The 23364-nt window shown below is 40.2% G+C and overlaps 1 protein-coding gene across 1 annotated transcript in view; it reads left to right on the top strand.

The window, feature by feature from the left end:
- The first annotated feature begins 442 nt into the window (after nt 1-442).
- The window catches only part of FILIP1L (filamin A interacting protein 1 like), a 102466-nt gene continuing 79544 nt past the window's right edge, over nt 443-23364 (top strand). Inside the window, exon 1 of the mRNA XM_034790009.1 lies at nt 443-641. Within this exon, the coding sequence (XP_034645900.1) occupies nt 505-641 (137 nt within the window). The 5' untranslated portion in view covers nt 443-504. The remainder of the gene's footprint in view (nt 642-23364) is intronic.

A 23364-nucleotide genomic window follows, 5' to 3' on the forward strand; every position in this document is an offset into this window, starting at 1 on the left:
TGAAATTAAGATGGCTATTTTTGCTTAACAAAAAAAAAAAAAAAACAGCTCCTACCTAAAGCAGAGAGCACCTTATGCCAAGACATCTGTTTCTCCGCCGAATTATCGACGATATGAGCACAGCTCTGGGAACTGTAAATGTTAATAGCTGCTAAGGAGCTAGTTGTCGAACACAACGTAGTTGAGAGTCTCACAAAATAAAACCTTAATTTATTTTAAAATTTCTCAACAATGAAGGGGAGTTAAATAATGCTTTCCAAGTAGATTCCAAAGATTTTGGCCATCAGGTTATAAATTCTATTTTATATTAGGTTAAACTTTGAGCCTGTAGTACTTAAAAATGTCTCTCTAAAGATTATATTGATGACTAAGAAATAATTTAGCATAATTTGGGGTGAGCAAATAAATACTGAAGCAAGTAAGAATTTTACAGCACTGCAAGAGTTTTTGTTTCTTTTGCAGCTTGACAAACTTGTTGAGAAACAGAAAGAAACTCACAAACGAATGCTGGAGCAGCTTTTAATGGCAGAAAAATCACACAGACAGACTCTGTACGAGCTAGAGGATGAGAAGAGGAAGCATACAGAGTATATGGAAAAAAGTGATGAATTTACAAATTTACTGGAACAAGAACGAGAAAGGTAAGGTTGCCTTACATTTGTTAACAAAATGTTACTTAATTCGAAAATGACTTCTGAGTAGCCTTCTACTTTCTTGTTCTGCGTTAAGTCTAAGACCAGAAAATATCTCCAAAACAAAATGTTTTGAAAATCATGTATATACAAACCACCAATGTACACAACTCTGTGCAGCTGGTGAAATGTGCCAATAAGTTAACAGATCCTCCTCCCAAGCAATTTACAGTTTAATATAACAAGGACATTATACTACAAATCACAGAAAAGTGTGAGCACATTATAAGCTAAATGCAGCATAGAACTGGTGCATCTTTCAAAGTTTTTGGAGGAGGTCAGTGTCAGGACAGTACGAAAGCAGGCATGCAGTCTGGAGTGGCGGAAGGAGACAAAGTAAGTATCCAGAAGAGATATAGACAGACTGAAAGGAACAGAGACAGGGTTGAAAAAGGCAGAGAGAAAATTATTAAGAGCTTTGAAAATTAGGAGAAAGCCCTTAAGCACTTTTAGACCTGCAATGGTATCAAAACAAAACTTTCTTTCTAAAATGCAACCCTGAATTGCCACAAACATCTTGCATAAGCACAGTATGAAGATTTTGCACTGACTCTCACAAAGGAAGGAGCAAAAGAGTTTGATGTCATTTACTGTCTTTAAAAAATAACTTTTAAAATGTCCCGCCTCTTTGAAACAGCAATTAACCCAAACATATCCCCAAAAGGTACAGGAAAAAATAATTGAGGAACGTATCCTATTCCCTGCACAACTACTCCAGAAGATATGAGAATATCGTCTCTATTTCCGTTTGCTTAGGAACAGCTTCCAGATGGAAATGTTTGGGTGTGAGAACGTCAAGCCTATTCTAAACTCACATGATGCATAGATAATTCTTCCTCTGCTTCGCCTGTATAACATCATGTTTCATGTATTTTGGCACTGTTCGCTACTTTCACCCTTCCTGCTGCTGCCCCTCTCTCATTCAGGTCTATCACAGACAGCATCCAGGCTTTCTACCAAGGACAAAGCCATATGTATGGACTGCGATTACATATAAATGCTATACACATAACAGGAGAAAAATTATCTTATTCATAGATAAATATAAACAGATGTAGAGGGACACGGAAACAGGAGGCAAAGAAGAAAGAACAGGGTCCCCAGGAGACACACAGTGGGCTTTCTCTCCAACCAACATATTGTAAAATGTTGATATATCAGGAGCCAAAACACAAAACAGACAATGTTTTGGTCTACACCCTTCTTCCCAAACACGCACACCTCTCTCAAAAAGCAAGAGAAATTAACTTCCAAGGGTCTGGGCACAATAAACCAAGATACTAAATTAAACAAACTGTCATCAGCTATACCCAAATCAGTGGGAGTGTGCACAGAAAGAAAGCTAAACGCCACAATCCTTGTTAAAAAAAAAAGGGGGGGGGAGGGATAAATGTAGGATTAAGAACCTTTAGGAATAATAAATATAATAATAATAAAAAGACTGTAAAAGGTTTACTACTACTATCTGCAGCATTTAGTAATATCTGTCAAGGGAGGAGGGAATTATTGAGGTGACTAATAAGACCTTAGAGAATGTAATACTAGATTTCAGATTAAATCCCAATTTCTGTGTTTTCTTTGGAGAACTCATTTTATGTGGAAAACCCTAAAGGAGTGTGATGTCACATGTTGAGCACAGTCCAAAATGTTTGCCAAGTGATGTTGCCATCAAGATCTCTAAGCAATTGCCTGCCATAATGGGGGGGAGGGAAGGAAATCTCACATAAGTTAAGGCGAAGCTCCCTTAATGTTATGCTGTACAGCTTGATGTTTGAAACACACACACACACACACACACACACACAAAATGACATATTTTTTCCCATTTCAAAACATCTAATTACCAATATTCTGATTACCTGAATTTTGCATTTGGCTTGTGAACAAGCAGAGTTACGTGAAAAGCTTCACACGAAAAGCAAAGCAGTGATTTGGGGCTTTATTTTTTATTCTATTTTTTAAAAAGAAGCCAGTTTTTTGTCAACGCAATTTAACAAATTTTCCACATAAGTAAGAGGCAGCCTTCTCCTTTAAATGTGGAAAGTTATGTAACATTTCTAATATTATTATTTCCGTTTCAAAGCAAAATCCAGAACTTTTGTTTCACTAACTTTCTCTCATGAAATAATTAAACTACAGTGTATGCAAGAAGGTTTAACTTTGGAAGGGTAGCGTGCATGAAAGCTAAATGGGATTATGAATAATACGGGATTAGGCATCCAAAATAATACTTGGATCTCTTGGACTCCAATTATGCTGGAGCACTAGAAATTGTCATTGAAATGGTAGTGAGACTAGAGGAATTATCAGTCAGCTGCAGCTCTTACTTAACACTGGCTGCCTTTTATCATCTTCCAATCTCAACAGAAAGCAACTGTCTCCTATTTCAAGGTGCGCAAGAGCAAAGAGCTGAAATGATGAGTGTTCAGTGACATTCTTGGTGATGAAACAATCACTTATTTATAAAAAAATATATAAAAAAACACCAGTCTCCATCTTTCCGCTGAGGTAGTTTCCTCAGACATTGCTTTTCTTTTGCAAGCAAACAGAGCTTATGGTTTGATCCTGCAAAATGTTGAGCATGCTGGCCCTGAGCCAACAAATCACTTAAGCATATGTTTAACTTTAATTATCATAGGAGCGGTTTGATTGACTTCATGGGATGGCAACAAGACTATTTGTAAATTGCCACCATTAGAAGTTTAGGCTTGCAAGAAGACTAACGCTAGCTCTCTAGATGTGGAAACCCATGTTGGATGGACTTTCAGCGACATTGGCTACTAAAATCTTTAGTTTTTTGTTGTTATTTTTTAAATCTCCTTTCTTGTTGCCATCCTATGACAACCACCCCATGGCCTTCTCTCATTAAGAAATACAAAATGGTTTCCAAATTGCATCTTGATGGTTAACATCCCCTTTCTGAGATTTACTGTAAGTATTTGTAGACACATGTTGAATTTATTTTTCCGGGGTTGTTTTGCTTTTTGTTTTTTAACTGCTGCTAGTTTGTCAGTGACAGGAGGAAAAATTAATACTTTCATTACCTTTATTCATTCACAGTCACATGTGCCAATTTTATATTAAACTTATTTTACTTATTAAAAACATAATAAAATAAATAAAGGAACAGGAATTATTGCAAATGCTGCAATAAATTTAACCATTGCAATGAGTAAATGCTGGTTTTTCTTTATTTTTTAAAACACAGCCCACTGTATAACACATTGCTCTTTGCAATTCTTACCAGCCAAAAAAAACAAGCAGAATTTTTTTTAAGACTATCGGGGCCACTGGGCAACAGGGTGGGGACAATGGACAGTAACTGGAAATGTCTTTCCCACATATAAGCACAAAGTATTACCTGTATGTGCCCTGGCCAAATAGGAATGAATTGGCATTTGTAATGAAAGAGGTGCCGGGGCTCAAGCAATTTAGTGCCAGGGCTCAAGCATTTATTTTTTTACTTTCATAACTGATGCGGTAAGCCCAGAGGTGCTGGGGCTATGAATTGCCAAGCCTAAAGGTGCCGGGGCTGAGCCCCGCCAAGCCCTGGCACAAATTAAGCACGGATTGGCATGAATTCTACAGACTCATGGCAGGGAGTAAGTCGTTGTCTTATGCCTGCAGAGGAAGGGTGCTGTTTTTTTCTACTGGAGTCTCCAGAATAGGTAGAGTCAAGGTGGATTTGATTTAAATCAAATTGATTTACTAGTCAGGAAGACTTGATTTAATCATGGATTTCTACATAAAAGTGCATTCTTGTGGGTTGTTATAACCTTAATACATATTCTTCACAATTCAGAGATAGTTATAGGTTTCATTTTTAGAAGGTATACACTATACATTTTTAAAGTGATTTATTTTGAAAACTTTTCAGATTAGTTTTACAGCTATATCAGAAAATGAATGATTGTTTGGTTATTTCATTTACCAAAGGTAATTGAAGCAGATATTTATGAAGTCATTGGGAGGTGAACTATCTCCAATTCAACAGGTCAATCACTAATATTTGGAGGATTTTCTTGCCGAATTAGGAGGAGAACATCACCAGAGAGATATTTAAATTGTTTTATTGAACTAAAACAACAACGTTATGTATTCTGGATTTTTTTCTTCAACAGCAAACATATAATATTTTAACAAAACAAGCATATGAATTTTTTAATTTAGTTAAACATTCTAGTTTTTAAAAGTCAGGTTTGTTTTTATTAAAATTGTTTTTAACTAAATAGTTAAATGAAATATTTAAAAAAAAATTAAATTGACTATGTCAGCCAGGTCAACATGAGAAACTTATAATATTGGCTTCTGCAGCTATCTCAGTCGTCTTCACCTTCATTTTCCTGTTTGTTCATAATCTGGAAAAGAAAAACAAGCTTTCCTGCTTTTTCAGGTCCCAAACTATTTCTCAATTTGGAATGAATTAGTCCAAAGGAAGAAAATATTCTTTCTACACTGCCAGAAGAAGCTACTGCTGTTAAAAGTGAGATTATCATTTCAACTAGGGTGACCAGATAGCAAGTGTGAAAAATCAGGACGGGGGTGGGGAGTAATAGGAGCCTATATAAGAAAAAGCCCCAAATTTCGGGACTGTCCCTATAAAATCGGGACATCTGGTCACCCTAACTTCAACAGTCTCTGAATCCAAGTGCTTAAGTGACTTCCACCAGTTCACTGGTGTGACTTTCTTTAAAACATCATCAGCAAACATATATTTCTTGAATGGTTCTTATTCCCAAACTGGGTCTCTTTTATGGCCTGCTGCCATTATAGGTTTTCCCTTCTAGTGAGAGACTGGTATGGTAGATCTCAAATCAATGAAGGCTACACTCAGACTTCTGCAATATGCTGCTCAGTTTCACTTTTGTTTCTACTGCCTGTCCCTCCTGTCTCACATCTATCTCCAGACTTCTCCTTGTCCAAATCTATTCCGCCCCCAATAATCTTCTATTCATTGAACTTTTTGAAACTTTGCACTTTTAGAGAGGTAAGGGATGGACTCTGTGTATACAAATTTGCAGAGGGACAATAGGGTTGAGGTTTGTTATTTCTCACCTCTATATATTATTTATTTATTTATTTTAAACCATTTTTGCTGTTAACAAGCATGTTATCTCTGGAGACACAAATCTACAGTTTGAGAACTGCAAAACTAAGCATCTCTGATGCTATCTTCTAGACCAGGGGTCTCAAACACGCAGCCCACGGGATGCATCCTGCGGCCTACCAAGCTCCCCTGCACCCCGTCCCCCGGAGTTATTTCCTGCAGCCCACCAAGCTCCCCTCCTCCCCCCTACAGAGTGCTGCGTCCCCGCTCCTCCGCCTACCTCCCAGCGCTTTCCCGCCACCAAACAGCTGTTTGGCAGGCTTAGGACTTTCCAGGAGGGAGGAGGAGGAGTGGGGACGCGGCACACTCAGGGGTGGAGGCGGAGAAGAGGCGGGGCCGGGATTGGGGAAAGGTTTGGAGTAGGGCCAGAGAGGGGGCGCAGTTGGGGCAGGGACTTTGCGGAAGGGGTTGGAATGGGGGTGGGAAGAGGCGAGGAAGGGGCGGGGCCTCATGGAAGGTTTCAGTGATGCCACCCTTGGGCCAATGTACTAGTCCTCATGAGGCCCTCGTGATGATTTGAGTTTGAGATTCCTTTTCTAGACTGAGCACTGAGTCCCATTGGGTAGATAGAAAGATTAACCTAAATAATCTATACAGAAGCCCCTGGAACCCCATAAGATTGGGTCCCTAATCCAAGAACTAGTGGAATTCATTTACAAAACTTTTCTTAAACATTACATGAATATATTGTCTCATACTATAGAATTAGAATTTATAATCCCTATTCCATGATGAGATATCTTTGAGCTATAATGTATCTTAATTAAAACTATCTTTAGATAGGTTTTTTCCCCTCAAAAAGCATTTTATCAAAAAATCCGATTTAAATAAAAAAAATCCTATTTTTTTTTAAATCATTGATTTTTATTCACCCTGGGTAGAGTCCATTCTGTCACCACAAGATCTCTGCTGAAAGTTGTCTGTATGGAGACTGGATGCAGGCCCAGTGCTGAAGGCAGTAATGAGCCATGCAGCTGCAGTTATTACTATTAAAAAGGGCAGCATCTGCACAACTGCAGCACAAGAGCTGTGGGGCTTGTTTACAGGCCACTGCAGGCAAAACATAAGATTAAGGATTAAGGGGGATTGCTACTTTGCGCCTCTAATACCTAAGTGTCTGGGATTTGACTGAGTGTTTGGCTGCATGGGCATCTTTTTCTCCTGACCATCCTCCCTCCCCATTTTACATCTTATCTTCATATTGCATTTCTCCTTTTTCCTATTGCTACAATATTTTACTTCACATCTACAATGTGCTCAGGGCTGTACAAGGCTGAAAAAGACATTCTAGTCTAGAAGAGTTTACAGTCTAAAAAAAAGCCTTTTTCTTTATTTTCCTCTCATATGAAGGGGATCTGATGCGAAGGTGAGGGTAGTGGGGAGGAAAGAGCATGAAGGCACAGATGTGCATTCCATGCTTCCATACTGAAAGAGAGAGGGGGGAAAAACAGCAAGGAATGTGATAGACATCCACTCTGACTGACAGTCCTTATACCTCCTTTGCTTCCTTGTAGGTGGAAACACACCACCTGTGTCAGGAAATGTAGTAGAAGAGGAGAGTTGCAATAAAATCAGCAAAGCACAAAGCTTTCTAACATGTAGATTAAGTAGCAGATAATATAAGCTATAGAAGTCCAAGAAGAAATATCCAGTTGCCTAAATACATTTAACTACACTCAGCATATTTATAATTATATTAAATAATGATAAAGGCGATTATTTTACAAAGTATCATCACACACATTATAGTGTGAAACAAGTTCTGTTTTCTGATTCAGTTTGTTCATGATGTAAAACAACATACATGCCATAAGATGGAACATCAAATCCACAGTAACGGTATTTATGTTATGGGTATTATATACTTCAGTTGCATAAAGGAGTGTAAACAATTTTTTTTAAATATACATTGTACTTACATGGTACTTTTTTGTCTGCAAAACTCAAAGTAATTTAGAAGGCAAGAAAGCACAGTTATTCCCCGTTTTACAGATAGTGAAAGGAAGATGAGGCTAGGGTGACCAGATAGCAAGTGTGAAAAATCGGGACGGGGTGGATGGTAATAAGTGCCTATATAAGAGAAAGCCCTGAATTTCGGGACTGTCCCTACAAAAATCAGGACATCTGGTCACCCTAGCTGAGGCGCAAATGGTTGAGAGTGACTTGCCCAAGGTCACACTGCAAGTCAGCTGCAGAATTAGTAATAAAACTAGTTCTTTAGACTCAGAGTTCTGTCCCCTATCCAGATTTGTGCACACGCTGGCTGGTCTGTTGCCACATCACTCACGGCATAACCATTTGCTACTACACGCAATATGATTAATCAAGTGGGTGCAGTTTTACAAAAAGATCAGGCAGTTTGATTAAAAAGCCTGAAGAGTTTAAAAAAAGCCAGTTATAAGAAATGTTAGGTTTTCATTCTAGCATTGATTGAAACCCCACAAGGTTATATGTACTAGCCAGTGAAGAAGAGCACACTCACATATGACATATACAATTAGGACATTTTCAGCTCCACGTTCACAATTACTACTACACTTATTTGAGAAAGATCTGTTGAGTATCAAGTATAATGGCTTTTAGCATGAACTTCCGGGGGAGGTGGGGGTGGGGAGAAGCTGCAAGAAAGTTTCTCAGATCCCCAAAGCTCTATCACAAGAACAGACTCTTGGCCTACACAGGCCTGGAACTCTGGAGAATTCTAGAGAAGGGTCAAGTCCAAGCCCCTGGCATACAGCTATTTGATTGGTATGCCTTCATGCATCAAGGGGAAGAAGAATACCTCACAGTTCCTATTGTTAGACACGGAAGGAACAGAAGAATAGGTCCTTTCTCCTACATTTATGACCACTGCCTGGTCAGACGACATCCATACCCATCTACTGAAAGATGTGAAACCTTTTCTCTGTGCAGTCTAGTCTTTCCTCAGCTATTTTTCACTTGAATTAAATAGAAAAAAGAACAAAAATAAGTTACTATAGTTTTTGTGGCACCCCAATAAAAAACATCAATTAAAAAAATCCAATATAAAATTAAATCAGATTATGGTATGCAACAGATACCTATACAATATTTAATTCCAGCAAAGTTATAGAAATGTTTTATATAGTTGTGCACTAATAGTTAGTGTCTGTATTTAAGTGACAGGTGAAGTGATTGACTATCAGACTATATTGACAAAGTTATTCAGTGCAGCTTGCAAAGCCATTCGGAATCCATTTAGACAAAAAGGTATTATACACTGTAAATGTAAGATCAGGTTTATTGTCTTTAATTTTGACATATTCAAGAGACACTTTATATGGTATAAAAATACCATACTGTATCTCTTACACTGGAGAATCCACTATCCTACAACAGTTGCCACAATTCATATTTTCATTTTAAACAAATTCATCTTCTTAGGTATTCTAAGAAGCATGACACTGTCTATATAAAATGTTACAGCAAAAGTAAACACTTTTGACTTATTTATTCTACATGTGTAACCAGCAGTTTTTAATTTCATGCACACTAAACTATTGTTGTAGATTGCATTGTACTCAAATGCAATCATTTCCTTTCGGATTTCTGGCAATGGGTTATATATTACATATGCCTGAGACTATGTCTTGCAAGTTGTGAAATGGATGCCAGATCTCTATTCATTTGACCTTTTTCATGGGTATCTAGTGTTTGTAGGTGGATGAGTGAGACCCACCACAAACACAACTTTAGAATTGTAATTCTATACAACACCCCTATGGGATAGGCCTACTACTAATACCACTGAGGCATAAAGACAAGTTCCAGGAAGTGATGCACACAGATTAATTACCTCATGCTAGTATATGAAAAACTGTGTACCATTACAGAGCATAACTTTCAACAGATGTTGTGAAGCTAAAGTCTTGTCAAAATGCACATGATTCAAAGGTTTTCACAAAATTCCTTGAGCATAATGCAGGGTTAAAATAATGATATAAATACTTTATCTTTTTTTAAGTGAAAGTAAAATCAAAGAAAGTAAAAAGTCAGAGGTAGAAGAGCTTTTTGACATGTATTAAGAACTCATTTTTCTGTATGTTAGATTAAAATAATTAAACCAATTTCTTCAAAACACAAACCACAAACACACACAATTAACTGCCTTCACAATCAGTGTTAAAGCAACAGAAAAGCATTCATTAATTCAGTGTTATTTTAAAATGTTCTACCTATTACAAATTTGGAGACAGGTCCAAGGACTGTAAGCCAAGTTCATTTCTGATGTACCTCACTGAAGCCAGTGAAGTTAAGAGACAGGAATTAGGCTGATATTATTTATTTATTTATTTAGATTTTTGAATAATTAAAAAGATGCTTGTCTACAGCGCTAGACATCCTGAAATCAATTAAAACCATAGACAACATTGCACAATACAAGGAAAGACCTCCATCCGCTTAAAACCTTAACAAAATAAACAAACCAAAACCTCATTTCACCTCAGACCCAATGTCATGCCCTCTATTCTGCTATCCTCCCCACATGGCTGGGAAAACAGACAAGCTTTGTAGCATGCCCTAAAGGTCAATGGATTTAGACTGTTTCAGACCAAGGAAGGGGAGTGAATTTGTAAGTCATGTGGCCCTCACAAAGACTGCCTTGCTGATAGCTCCAACCAATGATTGCAACCATAGCGGTAACTGCCCAAGGAGAAAGATGGTCTTTCTAGTTGGCAGGTACCAGAATATTTAGGGCTTCATAAAACACCACCAACTCCACACACTCTACCTGGAACTTAAACAGCAACCAGCGCAGATCACTGAGCACTGGTATAATGCATTTCTCGCAAGATGCTACCTTCACCAATCAGGTATTCACATTCTGCATCACTTTAAGCTGCTAAATTATAGAGATGCAATGCTGTCACTATAGTTAAGGTTGCGTCAATACTTCCTCTTAAAAGTCAACATTTCTGAGGCCTGGTCTACACTACAGGGTTAGGTCGAATTTAGCTGCTTTAGGTCGATTTAAAAATGACTGCGTCCACACAACCAATCCTGTTCCGTCAACCTAAAGGGCTCTTAAAATTGACTTCTGTACTCCTCCCGGACGAGGGGAGTAGCGCTAAAATCGACTTTGCTGGGTCGAATTTGGGGTAGTGCGGATGCAAATCGATGGTATTGGCCTCTGGGAGCTATCCCAGAATGCTCCATTGTGACCATTCTGGACAGCACTTTGAAGTCCGATGCACTAGCCAGGTACACAGGAAAAGCCCCGGGAACTTTTGAATTTCATTTCCTGTTTGGTCAGTTTGGCAAACTCAGCAACACTCAGCAGCACAGGTGACCAGGCAGTCCCGCCAAAATCATAGACTATCAAAATCCCCCCTATCATCTCCGTCCCTGAGGTTTTCGCAAATTAGAAGACAAAAAAACGCATTCGCGATTACATGTTTTCCAAGCTCATTCAGACCTCCCGCACTGATAGGGCACAGCTTAATGCATGGAGGCATTCAGTGGCAGAGGCCAGGAATGAATTAAGTGAGCACGAAGAGCGGAGGCAGGACACGATGCGGAGGCTAATGGGGGTGCAAACAGACATGAAGAAGTGTCTGTTGGGGGTGCAAACGGACATGATGAAGCGTCTGTTGGAGCTGCAGGAAAGCCAACAAGAACACAGACCCCCTCTGCATCCACTGTATAACCGCCTGCCCTCCTCCCCATGTTCCATAGCCTCCTCACCCAGATGCCCAAGAACGCGGGCGGGAGGCTCCAAGCACCCAGCCACTCCACTTCAGAGGATGGCCCAAGCAACAGAAAGCTGTCATTCAAACAGTTTGATTTTTAGTGTGGCTACAATAAGCAATGTGGCCTTGTCCTTCCCTCCTCCCCCACCCCACCCAGGCTAACTTGTCCGTTATCTCATTTTTTTTTTAATTAATAAAGAAAGAATGCATAGTTTCAAAACAATAGTTACTTTATTTCGAAGGGGGGAGGGTGGTTGGCTTACAGGGAATTAAAATCAACAAAGGGGACGGGTTTGCATCAAGGAGAAACGCACACAACTGTCACTCCGAAACCTAGCCAGTCATGAAACTGGTTTTCAAAGCCACTCTGATACGCAGCACACCTTGCTGTGCTCTTCTAATCGCCCTGGTGTCTGGCTGCTCAAAATCGGACACCAGGCGATTTGCCTCAACCTCCCACCCCGCCATAAACATCTCCCCCTTACTCTCAACAGCTTTTTTTTTTTTTTTAATGGAGCACACAGCAAGCAGCAATAACAATGGGAATGTTGGTTGCACTGAGGTCTGCTGCTGTGTAGCAATGCCAGCTGCTGCAGGTGCTTCTGTGTTGAATGCTTGGAGGTCTGGGTAGGGCAAGATATCTCGGCCAAGGCAAAAGAGCAAGAGCCCTGGAGCTGTTACATGTGTCAACCACAGAAGTGCTATGGGGTGTTACAGCGTCAACCGGACTGGAATGTACAGCTGAAAGACTTCTTCACCAGCGACAAAGGACAGGAATATGATGCACCTAAAATCTAAAAAGACCCGCACATTTCCCAGAGTCACTACCCTTGGTAACAGAACGTCAATGATTGCATTGGCTACTTGGATCACAGCAGCCCCCACAGTAAACTTGCCCACAACAGCAGCGGTGACGGTGAGCTGAGCGGGCTCCATGCTTGCCGTGGTATGGCATCTGCATGGGTAACCCAGGAAAAAAGGTGCGAAATGATTGTCTGCCATTGCTTTCACGGAGGGAGGGGCAACTGATGACAAGTACCCAAAACTACCCGCGACAATGTTTTTGCCCCATCAGGCATTGGGAGCTTAACCCAGAATTCCAATGGGCGGCGGAGACTGCGGGAACTGTGGGATAGCTACCCACAGTGCACTGCTCCGTAAGTCGATGCTAGCCACGGTAGTGAGGACGCACTCTGCCGACTTAATGCACTTAGTGTGGACATACGCAATCGACTGTTTAAAATCGATTTCTAAAAATCAGCTTCTATAAAATCAACCTAATTTCATAGTGTAGACATACCCAGAGTCCTCTAAAATTGACACGCTTAACTGGTTTCCTTTTAAATTTGGTGTGTGCCTCAGGAGGATGCAGGGTAGGGTTAGTGAACCAAATATGGGCCTATTTGAGCTATTGGTTGTGGAGATATAAACATCCCCCTCACCCCTGAACAGCCATTTTTCAAAAAGTTTCTAGGCAGGGTTTTGTTTTTTTGTTTTGCTCAGAGCTAGAGCTCAAACTATCACTGTGATGAGGGCCAAATTGGTCTCACTCAGTCAGGTAAGGTAGTGCATGCCATTAAGTCTTTGGGGGACCCAAATTGTGAATAGCTTAAAAGAAAATGGTCACTTCTTCACTCACACAGATGTGCAGGCTGGAAGGATTACAGCACACCTGCACCAATAAAGAAAAAAAAAAAACCACAAGAGGGTTTCTATGAAGCCACTTTAAGGTTGCCTGTGTAGAGTGACGAAGTTTGAGGCCAAAATGGACCACTAGATCATCTAGTCTGACCCCATCACAAGCCAACGCCGCCGCCACCACCACCCAGCACCCTCCCTCCCACCGCCAACAACCAAAATTAGACCAAAGTATTACAGACCACATGAAGTTTGACTATTATGTGCCACAGGCATAGGAGGGACTAAAGTGCACCAGTGCCCGAGGTTCCTGCAAAGGCAGGGAAATGGCTAAGTGACGTACACCCAGATGATCCTGGCAAGTGACCCACACCTTCAAGGAAGGCAAAAAAACCCTCCCAGTATCATTGCCAATCTGACTTGGAGGAAAATTCCTTCCCGACCCCAAATATGGCCATCAGTTAGACCCAGAGCATGTGGGCAAGAACCAGCCAACCAAGCACCTGAAAGAGAGAATGCTCGGTGCCACCTCAGAGCTTGGGTCCATCCCACCGAATGTCCCATCTCCAGCCATAGACATCCCTGATGCTTCAGAGGAGGGAATTTAAAAAATAAATAAAAAACACACAGGATACTTTTTCTGAGGGAGAGGCTGAGGGGGGAATCCCTTCCTGACCTCTGCAGGTGGCTGGCTGAAACCTTGAAGCACTAGCTTTTAGGAACATAAGACAAATGGAAAGTGAGCCCCATGGCGTGTATGCCTGCCCCCTCACTCCGGCATCACAAGCAACCCCATCATACAATTGCACTCCTAAATTTCTTCATCTCTCTTTTAAAACTAATTAAGCTGTTTGCCCCCACAACTCCTATCAGAAAGCTGCTCCAACACCCCACCATTCAGTTGGTTAGAAATCTTCTAATTTTCAGGCTGAATTTGTTCATGACTAGTTTATAGCCATTTGTTCTCATGCCAACATTGTCCTTCAGCTTAAATAGATCTTTACCCACCCTGGTATTTGCCCCTGCTGGCTTGAGGGAACGGGCTGATGCCACTGCCCTAGTGAACACCCCGCCACTGACATTTCAAGTCCGAACCTTTGCATATCTGTGCAATAAAGATATAACAACTCATGTGGCTTGCTGCAAGTTGTCTCTGTTACAACATTTTTATTTTCTGGAGTGGTTTACTATGAACACAGCAGAATAGTCAGCACCCGGCCTAAAAACAATTTTTGTTATACTGGGTGGGGAGCGGGAGGGGTGAGATAGGAAGTGGTGATGTGGCTGCCGAGGTGTTGGGCAATGAGTAGGGTGACCAGATTTCCCGATTTTATAGGGACAGTCCCGATTTTTGGGTCTTTTTCTCATATAGGCTTCTATTATGTCCCACCCGCGTCCCGATTTTTCACATTTGCTATCTGGTCACCCTACTGAGGATGGGTGGTAGGCAAGCCTTGGGATTGGTTGTTTGAGAAAACATGTATTTTACTAGTTCCTGGGTGATCGGGGAGGGGGAAGGTGTGCAAGTGGCTACTTTCCTGATCTAAGGGCAGATTAATGTGGTGCTTCCAAAAATACATTGTAGAGGATGTTTGAAACGGATAGTGTGGATAGGTTGGGTTGGGATTTTTTTGTCCTTTAATAGTGTTAGATGGAATCCTGTGGGTGAGAGTGAATGGGGTCTGAAAGGAAGTGAAGAATTTGTACATTTCAGAAATTCTAGTGCTTGCACAGTAAAGGTATGTGTGATACCGGGGCATATAGAGGCATTGCTGAAAGAGAGCAGAGTTAAGTTTGCAAGGGCAACCTTATTTGTGCACTTCCAGGTTTTCAGAATTTTGAGTTTTCTTCAACTCAAATCTCTGCACAGGGACAACATACCACCAAACAATCTTTAGCTCTGCAATAACTCTGCTGTTTTGTCATGGAATAAAACTGGGAGTGTTGTTCTATGTACAGCACATTCTAATTTCAAAGTGATTAAGGCATGGATGGCTGCAATAAGGTCTGTGACCGAAAAAAGACGCCATGCATTTCTGGCTAAGTGGCAAAATGTGGCACTAAAATTTCCAAATGGGCATTTGAAAAAATGTTTGATGTATAGAAAATCTCTAGTTCATTTCCTGAGATAGAAGAAGAGGGTGAGAAAGCATTGCCATGATTTTCCAGAGTAAGATGTTGTCAAAGGAAAGGTTATATGCCTTTCCTAAGAAGGAAAAAAATTAATGCAGTTAAGATCTCTTCCTTGTAACAGAAATATTGAACTACTTCAAAGTGCTATAATTAGTCTTATAACTTAACAAGCAGACAAGAGAAAAATGACCATGAGAATAGATAGCACAGGCCAATCATCAGTCATCCAGGCATTCAGTCTAAACTCATAATTAAGTTTCCCATGACATAATATGAACTTTATTTATGTCTTGGCTATAAATCACTGGAGATTTTTACGTATATTATATACCCCCACACACAAATGTTCTAATGGATTATGATTGAAGCTCCGTAGGAAAATGAATGCCACAATACTTGTAACCTGTGCTTAAAACAGCAGTTTTAAACACAGAAATAATAAACACAAACAGGAAAAGGTAAAGTGAATTATTAGCTCCAAATCTGCTGAGAACAAAAATTACAGTCAAGTCTTTTTAAAATAACCCCAAAATTCGCTTACATGAAAATGCAACTTTTCATGTGTCCACAAACATTTAGTTCCTTGAGTCTGTAATGTATACTGTGGATGACATCCAAAAGAATGATGCACACTCAGACAAGGTAATACATGAATGTACCTGAAAGTGTGAAGACCAAGCAAAAATAGAAGTGCATTGTACTTAGAATCATAGAATATCAGGGTTGGAAGGGACCTCAGGAGGTCATCTAGTCCAACCCCCTGCTCAAAGCAGGACCAATCCCTAGACAGATTTTTGTTCCAGATCCCTAAATGGCCCCCTTAAGGATTGAACTCACAACCATGGGTTTAGCAGGCCAATGCTCAAACCACTGAGCTATCACTCCCCCTCATTTTGAGCCATAGCCTGTCCCATATTTCCAAAGTAAAGGCATAAAGATATAGGCTATGTGTACATGCAGAAATAGCCTCTTGGGAGTTCCAAAAATAAATAGGTAGGTAGGTAGATAAAAAAGGTCAGGATGTTCCATTTCAAAATACTATATTAGGGGAATGGATGGCTCACGGAATAGGAACTGGTACCAGAACACCTATTATATCACTTAGTCTCATCCCTGACAATGCAGGATTGGTCTCCACAATACCCTGTCTATTGCTTTGTCCAGTCTTGTTTCAAATGTCCTAAGCTCTTTCACTCATTCCCCTGGACAAGTGTTCCTCACCATGTAAGTTATGAAGGTTTTTCTCCTCTTATTATTCATCCTAAATTTTCTTTTTCCTCTATTTCATCCCATTAATCCTAGTTAGAGCCTTTGTACTCTTTAAATATTAGTGGACAGTAATGTCTCCAATTTAGTCATTACTAAGCTAATTTATACATTTTGGTCATCAGCTGAAATCAGTAGGGAATAAAAGGCAATAACCTGCATGCAATGAGTTTGTTGTCTCAGTACAGTTCCAAAAGTCCACCTCACTTGGGAACTCAGGCACTCAGTACCTCGCAGAATCAAGGTTTAAAACTGACACACCTTTGTTGGCAGTCTAAGGGCAAGTCCACACTAACCCCCCAGTTTGAACTAAGGTACGCAACTTCAGCTTCAACTTCAGTGAATAAGTATCTTAGTTCGAACTACAAGGTACTTACTGCGGGTCCACATGCGGCAGGCAGGCTCCCCCGTCGACTCCGCTTACTCCTCTCGCGGAGCAGGAGTACCGGTGTCAACGGCAAGCACTTCCGGGATCAATTCATCGTGTCTAGACAAGATGCGATAAATCGATCCCAGAAGATCGATTGCTTACCGCCAAACCCAGAGGTAAGTATAGACATACCCTAAGAAAAGCAAAGCCCAGGAATGTAAAGACAGGGAGACTGTACCGTTCCTTTTACCCTGAACACATGCTGAGGGACACGGGCAGAGAGAGAGGCACGTCAAAGCTTGAACTGCCGATCCTCATGTGACAGTTCTGTGGACAGAAGGCTTCAGTATTCACAGCTGTCAATCCGGCACCTTTCAGCAACAATAAAATTCACTTTGAAGTGTAAAAGAAAAATTGCTGTGCTAGTTTGAGTGTGATAGGCTGACAAATATGGAAAAGAAATAAAAATACTTCTCCACAAGGAAGGCATATTTTTATTCCCCCAAGGGAAACGTTCAAAAAATTAGCTGGAAATACAGTTATGTTGAAAATGTCCAAATAGCTACCCAACCAGTTGGAATGAAAGTAAAAAATAGCAAACAGCAGAAGCTGGGAGAGTGCAAACAACAGGTTCTCAAAATGCCCTTTTTTGTTACAGGCAAAAAAAATCATTTTTTGTATAGTTTGATTGTACCATTACACACCACATCTAACTTCCAGGCTCATATCAGTCACACAGTTCTATTGTCAGTCCTCCCTTCTCTCCTTCTGTTTGGCAAAAGGGCAAACTCATAGAATCCAGAAAAGTAATGGGCTAGATGGCATATCACCATGAGCTTTGATCATAGGATTGCCTTTGACAGCTTGTGCTTGCGTTCTTGTATCCAGGATATTCTGTGCGACACAGAAGAGTATTGATAGTGTCAGCTTGGAGACTGTCTAGTTGAGTTAAGTTATTATAAAAGGCCATTAGTGAGACTGCTCTTCAGAACAGTAATACTTTGTTTCTGTCATGGGGATGGCTCTGAACATACATATCTTGGGCCAAATCCTGAAAGCTGCGGAACGCCTGTTACTCATACTGACGTCAACAGGAATTGCTGTTATTCAACATCTCTCAGTGTTTGGTCCATTACCTAACATGATAAAATTACCCAGCCACAGCAACACATTGGGCTGAATCATGAAATCTTTACACAAGGCCTTACCCTCTAAGGTGCTGAGTATGCTCAAACGCCACTAAAACCAACAGTTGAGGTTATCCAGCACCTTGCAGGAGGTGCTTGGCACCTCTCAGGATCAGTCCCTCACTCTTAACCAACTCCCATTGAGGTAAACAGGAGTTTTACATTAGTAAGGACTAAGAGAGGACTTCATGATTTGCCCCATGGAGAGTACTGTGAATCAGCACTTGCTACACTCTGTAACAATTTGGTTAACAAGTTTCCTACAAATGCTCAGCAATAAGGAACTGGATCTTTGAGTAAAAACAAGATTCTTCAATAGAACTAGGGCAGTTCAGTTTGGCATTTCTAACACCGCCTTCCCATTGGCACTCAGGAAAACAGAGTACCAGGCTGCTTTCTGTTCACAGCATCTTTAAATGTCAGATGTGAGCTAATGGAACACGTCAGAGGCAGCTTCAATTAAAGCTAATGGAAAAACAAAACAACAATTATTTATTTCCAAGAAAAATATAACGGTATTTGTGACTGGTTGGATCACAGAAACCCCCTTGGAGCTGCCACCAGATGTGCCAAGACTACCTCTGCTCCTGTTTTTCCTGCGAGCTCAGGACTCCAGCACTCTGTCTTGCTGAGCCAGACACTCCCGTCTGCTCCAACAAAGACCCAGGGTCTGAATTACTTGCCCCAAAGCAGGTTTACCTGAAAGCAGCTAACAGAAGTGTGCTTGTCTTTAGCACTCAGATGCCCAACTCCCAATGGGGCTAAACCCAAATAAATCCATTTTACTCTGTATAAAGCTTATGCAGGGTAAACTCATAAATTGTTCGCCCTCTATAACACTGATAGAGAGATATGTTCAGTTGTTTGCTCCCCCAGTATATATTAATATATACTCTGAGTTAATTAATAAGTAAAAAGTGATTTTATTAAATACAGAAAGTAGGATTTAAGTGTTTCCAAGTAGTAACAAACAGAACAAAGTAAGTCACCAAGCAAAATAAAATAAAATGCGCAAATCTATGTCTAATCAAACTGAATACAGATAAGATCGTCACCAGTTCCAGAATGCTCCCTTTTACAGACTAATCCTGAAGTACTTACCAAATATTTACACAGTCAAAATGCCAACTGAAGTCAATGAGTCTTTGCCTATGCAAAGATGAGTGAACTATGAATGAGGACCTAAGGATGGCATTCTAAAGAACATTGCTTTAAGTGAGTCATTCGCAGAGATGTAAGCCCTGCGAGGGATGTTCTGCAGAGCAGCCACCTCTAGAAAGAAGTTTTTGATAATTTGGTGCAAGCTAGCACATTCAACAGATACAAATATTTGTTCTTCAGTCACCTTTATGAAGCACGGCTAAAAGCATGATATGGTAGGGAGGAATATTTTATTTCTGTCTTCCTCTGTGTTTTCCCAGAACCTATCACAACAGGACGTTGCTCCTGCTGGAGGCCTTTGAGCACTACTGCAACACAAATATTTATTTGGTTTTGGAAAAGGTGCACCCATCCGATGCTCTTAGTGTAGGTGCATTAAAGACAACAACAAAACTTAAGAGACAAGTGATAAGTTACCAGCTCTCCTCTCTCTTCAAGCTGTCGAAAATGATGAATACGAACGACCCTACTGAAATCCCATTACATCCAAATCTAACTGCTCCTTTCTTTAAAGGCTGAGAAAACAAATGTTCCTGCATCCAGATAGGGGAATAAAATCCACTAGGAATAGGAAAATTCTTCCAATTTATCTTGCAAATGCCCCCGCTGCTCCATTTCAATTTGCATACAACAAATACGTAGGATATCATGAGACTGGAAAACTGTTAGCAATGCACAGTAATCTGACATCTAAACTCATGACTAGTGAATTTGTTTTATAGTCAAATAGCCTGATTTTCAGGGCTGCACAGCACCTGCAACTCCCTTTCTAGTCAGTGGGTGCTCAGTAGTTCTGAAAAAACAAGTCATTTATTTAGATGCCCAGATAGAGAATGAGGTGCTCATGTGAAAATTGAGCCGACACTCCTTTACCCCGATATAACGCTGTCCTCAGGAGACAAAAAAATCGTACTGCGTTATAGGTGAAACCGCGTTATATCGAACTTACTTTGATCCGCCAGAGTGCGCAGCCCTGCCCCCCTCCCCGAGCGCTGCTTTACCGCGTTATATCCAAATTCATGTTATATTGGGTTGCGTTATATCGGGGTAGAGGTGTATTTAATTTAGGGGACTATTTGAGAAGAACTCTCCACAACTGAAATCCTGAAAAGCCTTTTTTGTTTGTTTGCTTCAATAGCCTTGTCAGCAGAATTCTGAATTTATTTGCATTCTATCAGATGGGAGAGTGAGCCAGTTCATCTCTAACTGGCTTTCTACTAAGAAATCTGAGAAGTTTGATGACATATTTGGATAAACATGCTCACTGAATAAAGTTACTTCAGCTTCTTTCTCTCTTCAGTTTTTCATAAATCTCTGAAATCCTTATAGACGGGATGTAAGCTAACTTTAGCCAATGGAAACTAAATAAACTTAATGAAAACTCAAAAGGACCTTGTAAACATGCTTGTCAAAGGCTCACTATTGGAATACTGTGCTTCAGCCATAAAATCTGAGTTATTAATGACTAGTCAAATCACACCTCTTAGTGAAGCATCATGCCTGTGTAGATCATCTTCATATCAGAACTAAATTTTCTCCTGATCTATGAATACACATTAACACACAACACTGTAACTCTGGCAGAGTTTTGAGGGTTTACCCCCAATGAAAGGAGATGGAGACAATCACCTGTACATACTTCAGGAATTCTTTTTAATGTGACAGCCTGGCCTGGAAACAAGTGATGGTTGAAATATCCTATTTCAGCTCCACATACAGGGGCAAACACTGCGCTAATTTATATCCTCAAGAATGCAGCCCAAGAAAGAGTGACTCATTTGAAAGACCTTACGCCAAAAGAGAATGAAACAACAGGATCTTCATCACTCTTTGCCATTGTTGGCATCAAACATCACACACCCAATGTCTCATTTGTTGAGGAGAATATTTTGTATAGTTCTAGTACTGATTTGCATGGGTTCCCACTCCTCTAAGTTTTTCTTTAATTTCAGGTATGAAGAAACTGAAAACAAAACTCTAAACAGTCATGTTTCATCAGCTTTTATGTCTAAATCATGTGACACTATAAATTTTGCATGAATTCAGTTTGAAACCACAAATCATCCCAGGTTTTCCAGACAGGCTCTCAAACTTAACAAATCATTAGAATTAACCTGGTCTGAATTTCACGTTTGTAACTCAAATCAACGTAGCTATTTACTGCAAGATCCACACTATGCAATGTCGACGGGAGATGCTCTCCCGTCGACTCTCCCTACTCGTCTTGATCCAGTGGAGTACAGGAGTTGACGGGGAGAGTGATCTGCGGTTGATTGAGCAGGTCCTCACTAGACCTGCTAAATCGACCACCGATGCATCGATCGCTGCTCATCAATCCCCTGGTAAGTGTAGACAAGCCCTTGGAGATCTTGGTTTTCTTAAATGAAGCACGCAATCCTGTGGTAGAGATTTCAGAACAGAGCTACAGTCTACTTCAGCATATATCAGCATTATAAATTAGTACTTGTATTTAGACTAGCTATGTTATCTGCATTACAGCATCACCCAAAGAAAGATAGTTACTCTAAAAAAGAATAAGATGTATATCATAATTGTTATTTTTCTAACAAAGGGGAAAAAAACTTGCCTATTTTAAATATGTAGTGCTAAGATAGTGCAGTTCTACTCTGAAAGGTTACTACATAAAAATGGCACCTCCTAACTCAACACTACTTACTCTGATCACTGGGTGTATTCATTTATATCTGCTGACTCAGTGACAAAAAATAAGTTTTTAGCGCTTTTAATTTCTGTAAGCCTTACTGCAGAATTAGTACAGCTAAAAAAGAAACACGGCTGGATTTGTGCATCAACAAAATTGTTTACTCAGTTCCAGTCAGCTACACTTATGTAAACCCACTGAGGCTGTACAAGTGTAATAGAGCAGAATCTTTTATTTTTATGATGATGAACAAGGAGAGACCCACCTTAACTCTCAGATCCATGGCACAGTTTTTGCAGGTCTTGAAGTTAGCAAATAACCCATCAATAGTGACTTGATGAAAATCATTCAGGGGCAGTATGGATGGAAATTCCTTCCATATAGGAATTAGTTTCCAAGGAGAACTACACAAACTATTTGAAGGCAAATAACGTATCTAACTGCACAAAAAAGTAGGATGGGATTTTCAAAAACACCTATGTGACTTGGCACAAGTCACACTGTTTTCAATGGAGCTTGTACTGTTGAATCACTTAGGCACTTTTGAATATCCCACCCATAAGTAATATGAGCCCATTCAAATTAAACCAAAAAGTCAGAAAACCTACTTCTTGTTGTGAGCTGCAGTTCTGCATTAAGTAATGCTATTTTCACAAAGGTTAACATTCAAGAGCCTGCCTTACCATGTACGAGTAAAAGAGATAGCATCAAAAATACAAACCTCCCTGTTTCTGAGGGATTGAGATGTGGAGATGTGGTTGATGTGGCAACATCAACATAATGAACTGTTTTACTTTTTTTTTTTTTAATAAATAAATAAAAAGTGCAGTGAGAGAGTTAAGAGTAGGTGTGCCTTTAAAAAAAAATCTATACTTTAAAAAAATATTTAACACCAGAGTTTTAAGCATTCAGCATCTACAACCAGGGTTGTATTTTAAAGCTCAGCTCCCATCCAGGCACTAAATGAAGTGGGGCCAGACTTTCAAAAGGGCTCAGCACCCAGCAGGTCCTATTAGAAGCAATAGGAGCTGCTGAGTGCAAACCTCACTGGAAAAACTGGCTCCTCATTTTAGGTGCCTAAATGGGAGCTGAACTCTTTTGAAAATTGGGCTATTAAAGATTATTTCTGGTAAAGCCACAATATAGGAGAGGTGGTTTAAAAAAAAAAAAGGTAAGTCATCATAATTGTGGCAGTCATCTGAAAGTGGCAGAGATTGCTTCACAGGCCCTCTTCAACAAGAATCATCAATGTGTGTAACCAGGCAAGAGACATACGTTGACATGTATAAACTCCCAAAACCTGCAATAGGGGCTGCTATGTACATCCTTTCCATGCAGATCGCTCCTATGCTTAATAGCAATATAGACAGTGTGGATGGGGATGCTCAGAGCCAGGATATTGGTGAACACACGGGGCAGTCCACCTTGCAGCTGGAG

The sequence above is a fragment of the Trachemys scripta genome, chromosome 1, assembly GCF_013100865.1.
Source record: "Trachemys scripta elegans isolate TJP31775 chromosome 1, CAS_Tse_1.0, whole genome shotgun sequence".
In the NCBI taxonomy this organism is placed as follows: domain Eukaryota; kingdom Metazoa; phylum Chordata; order Testudines; family Emydidae; genus Trachemys; species Trachemys scripta.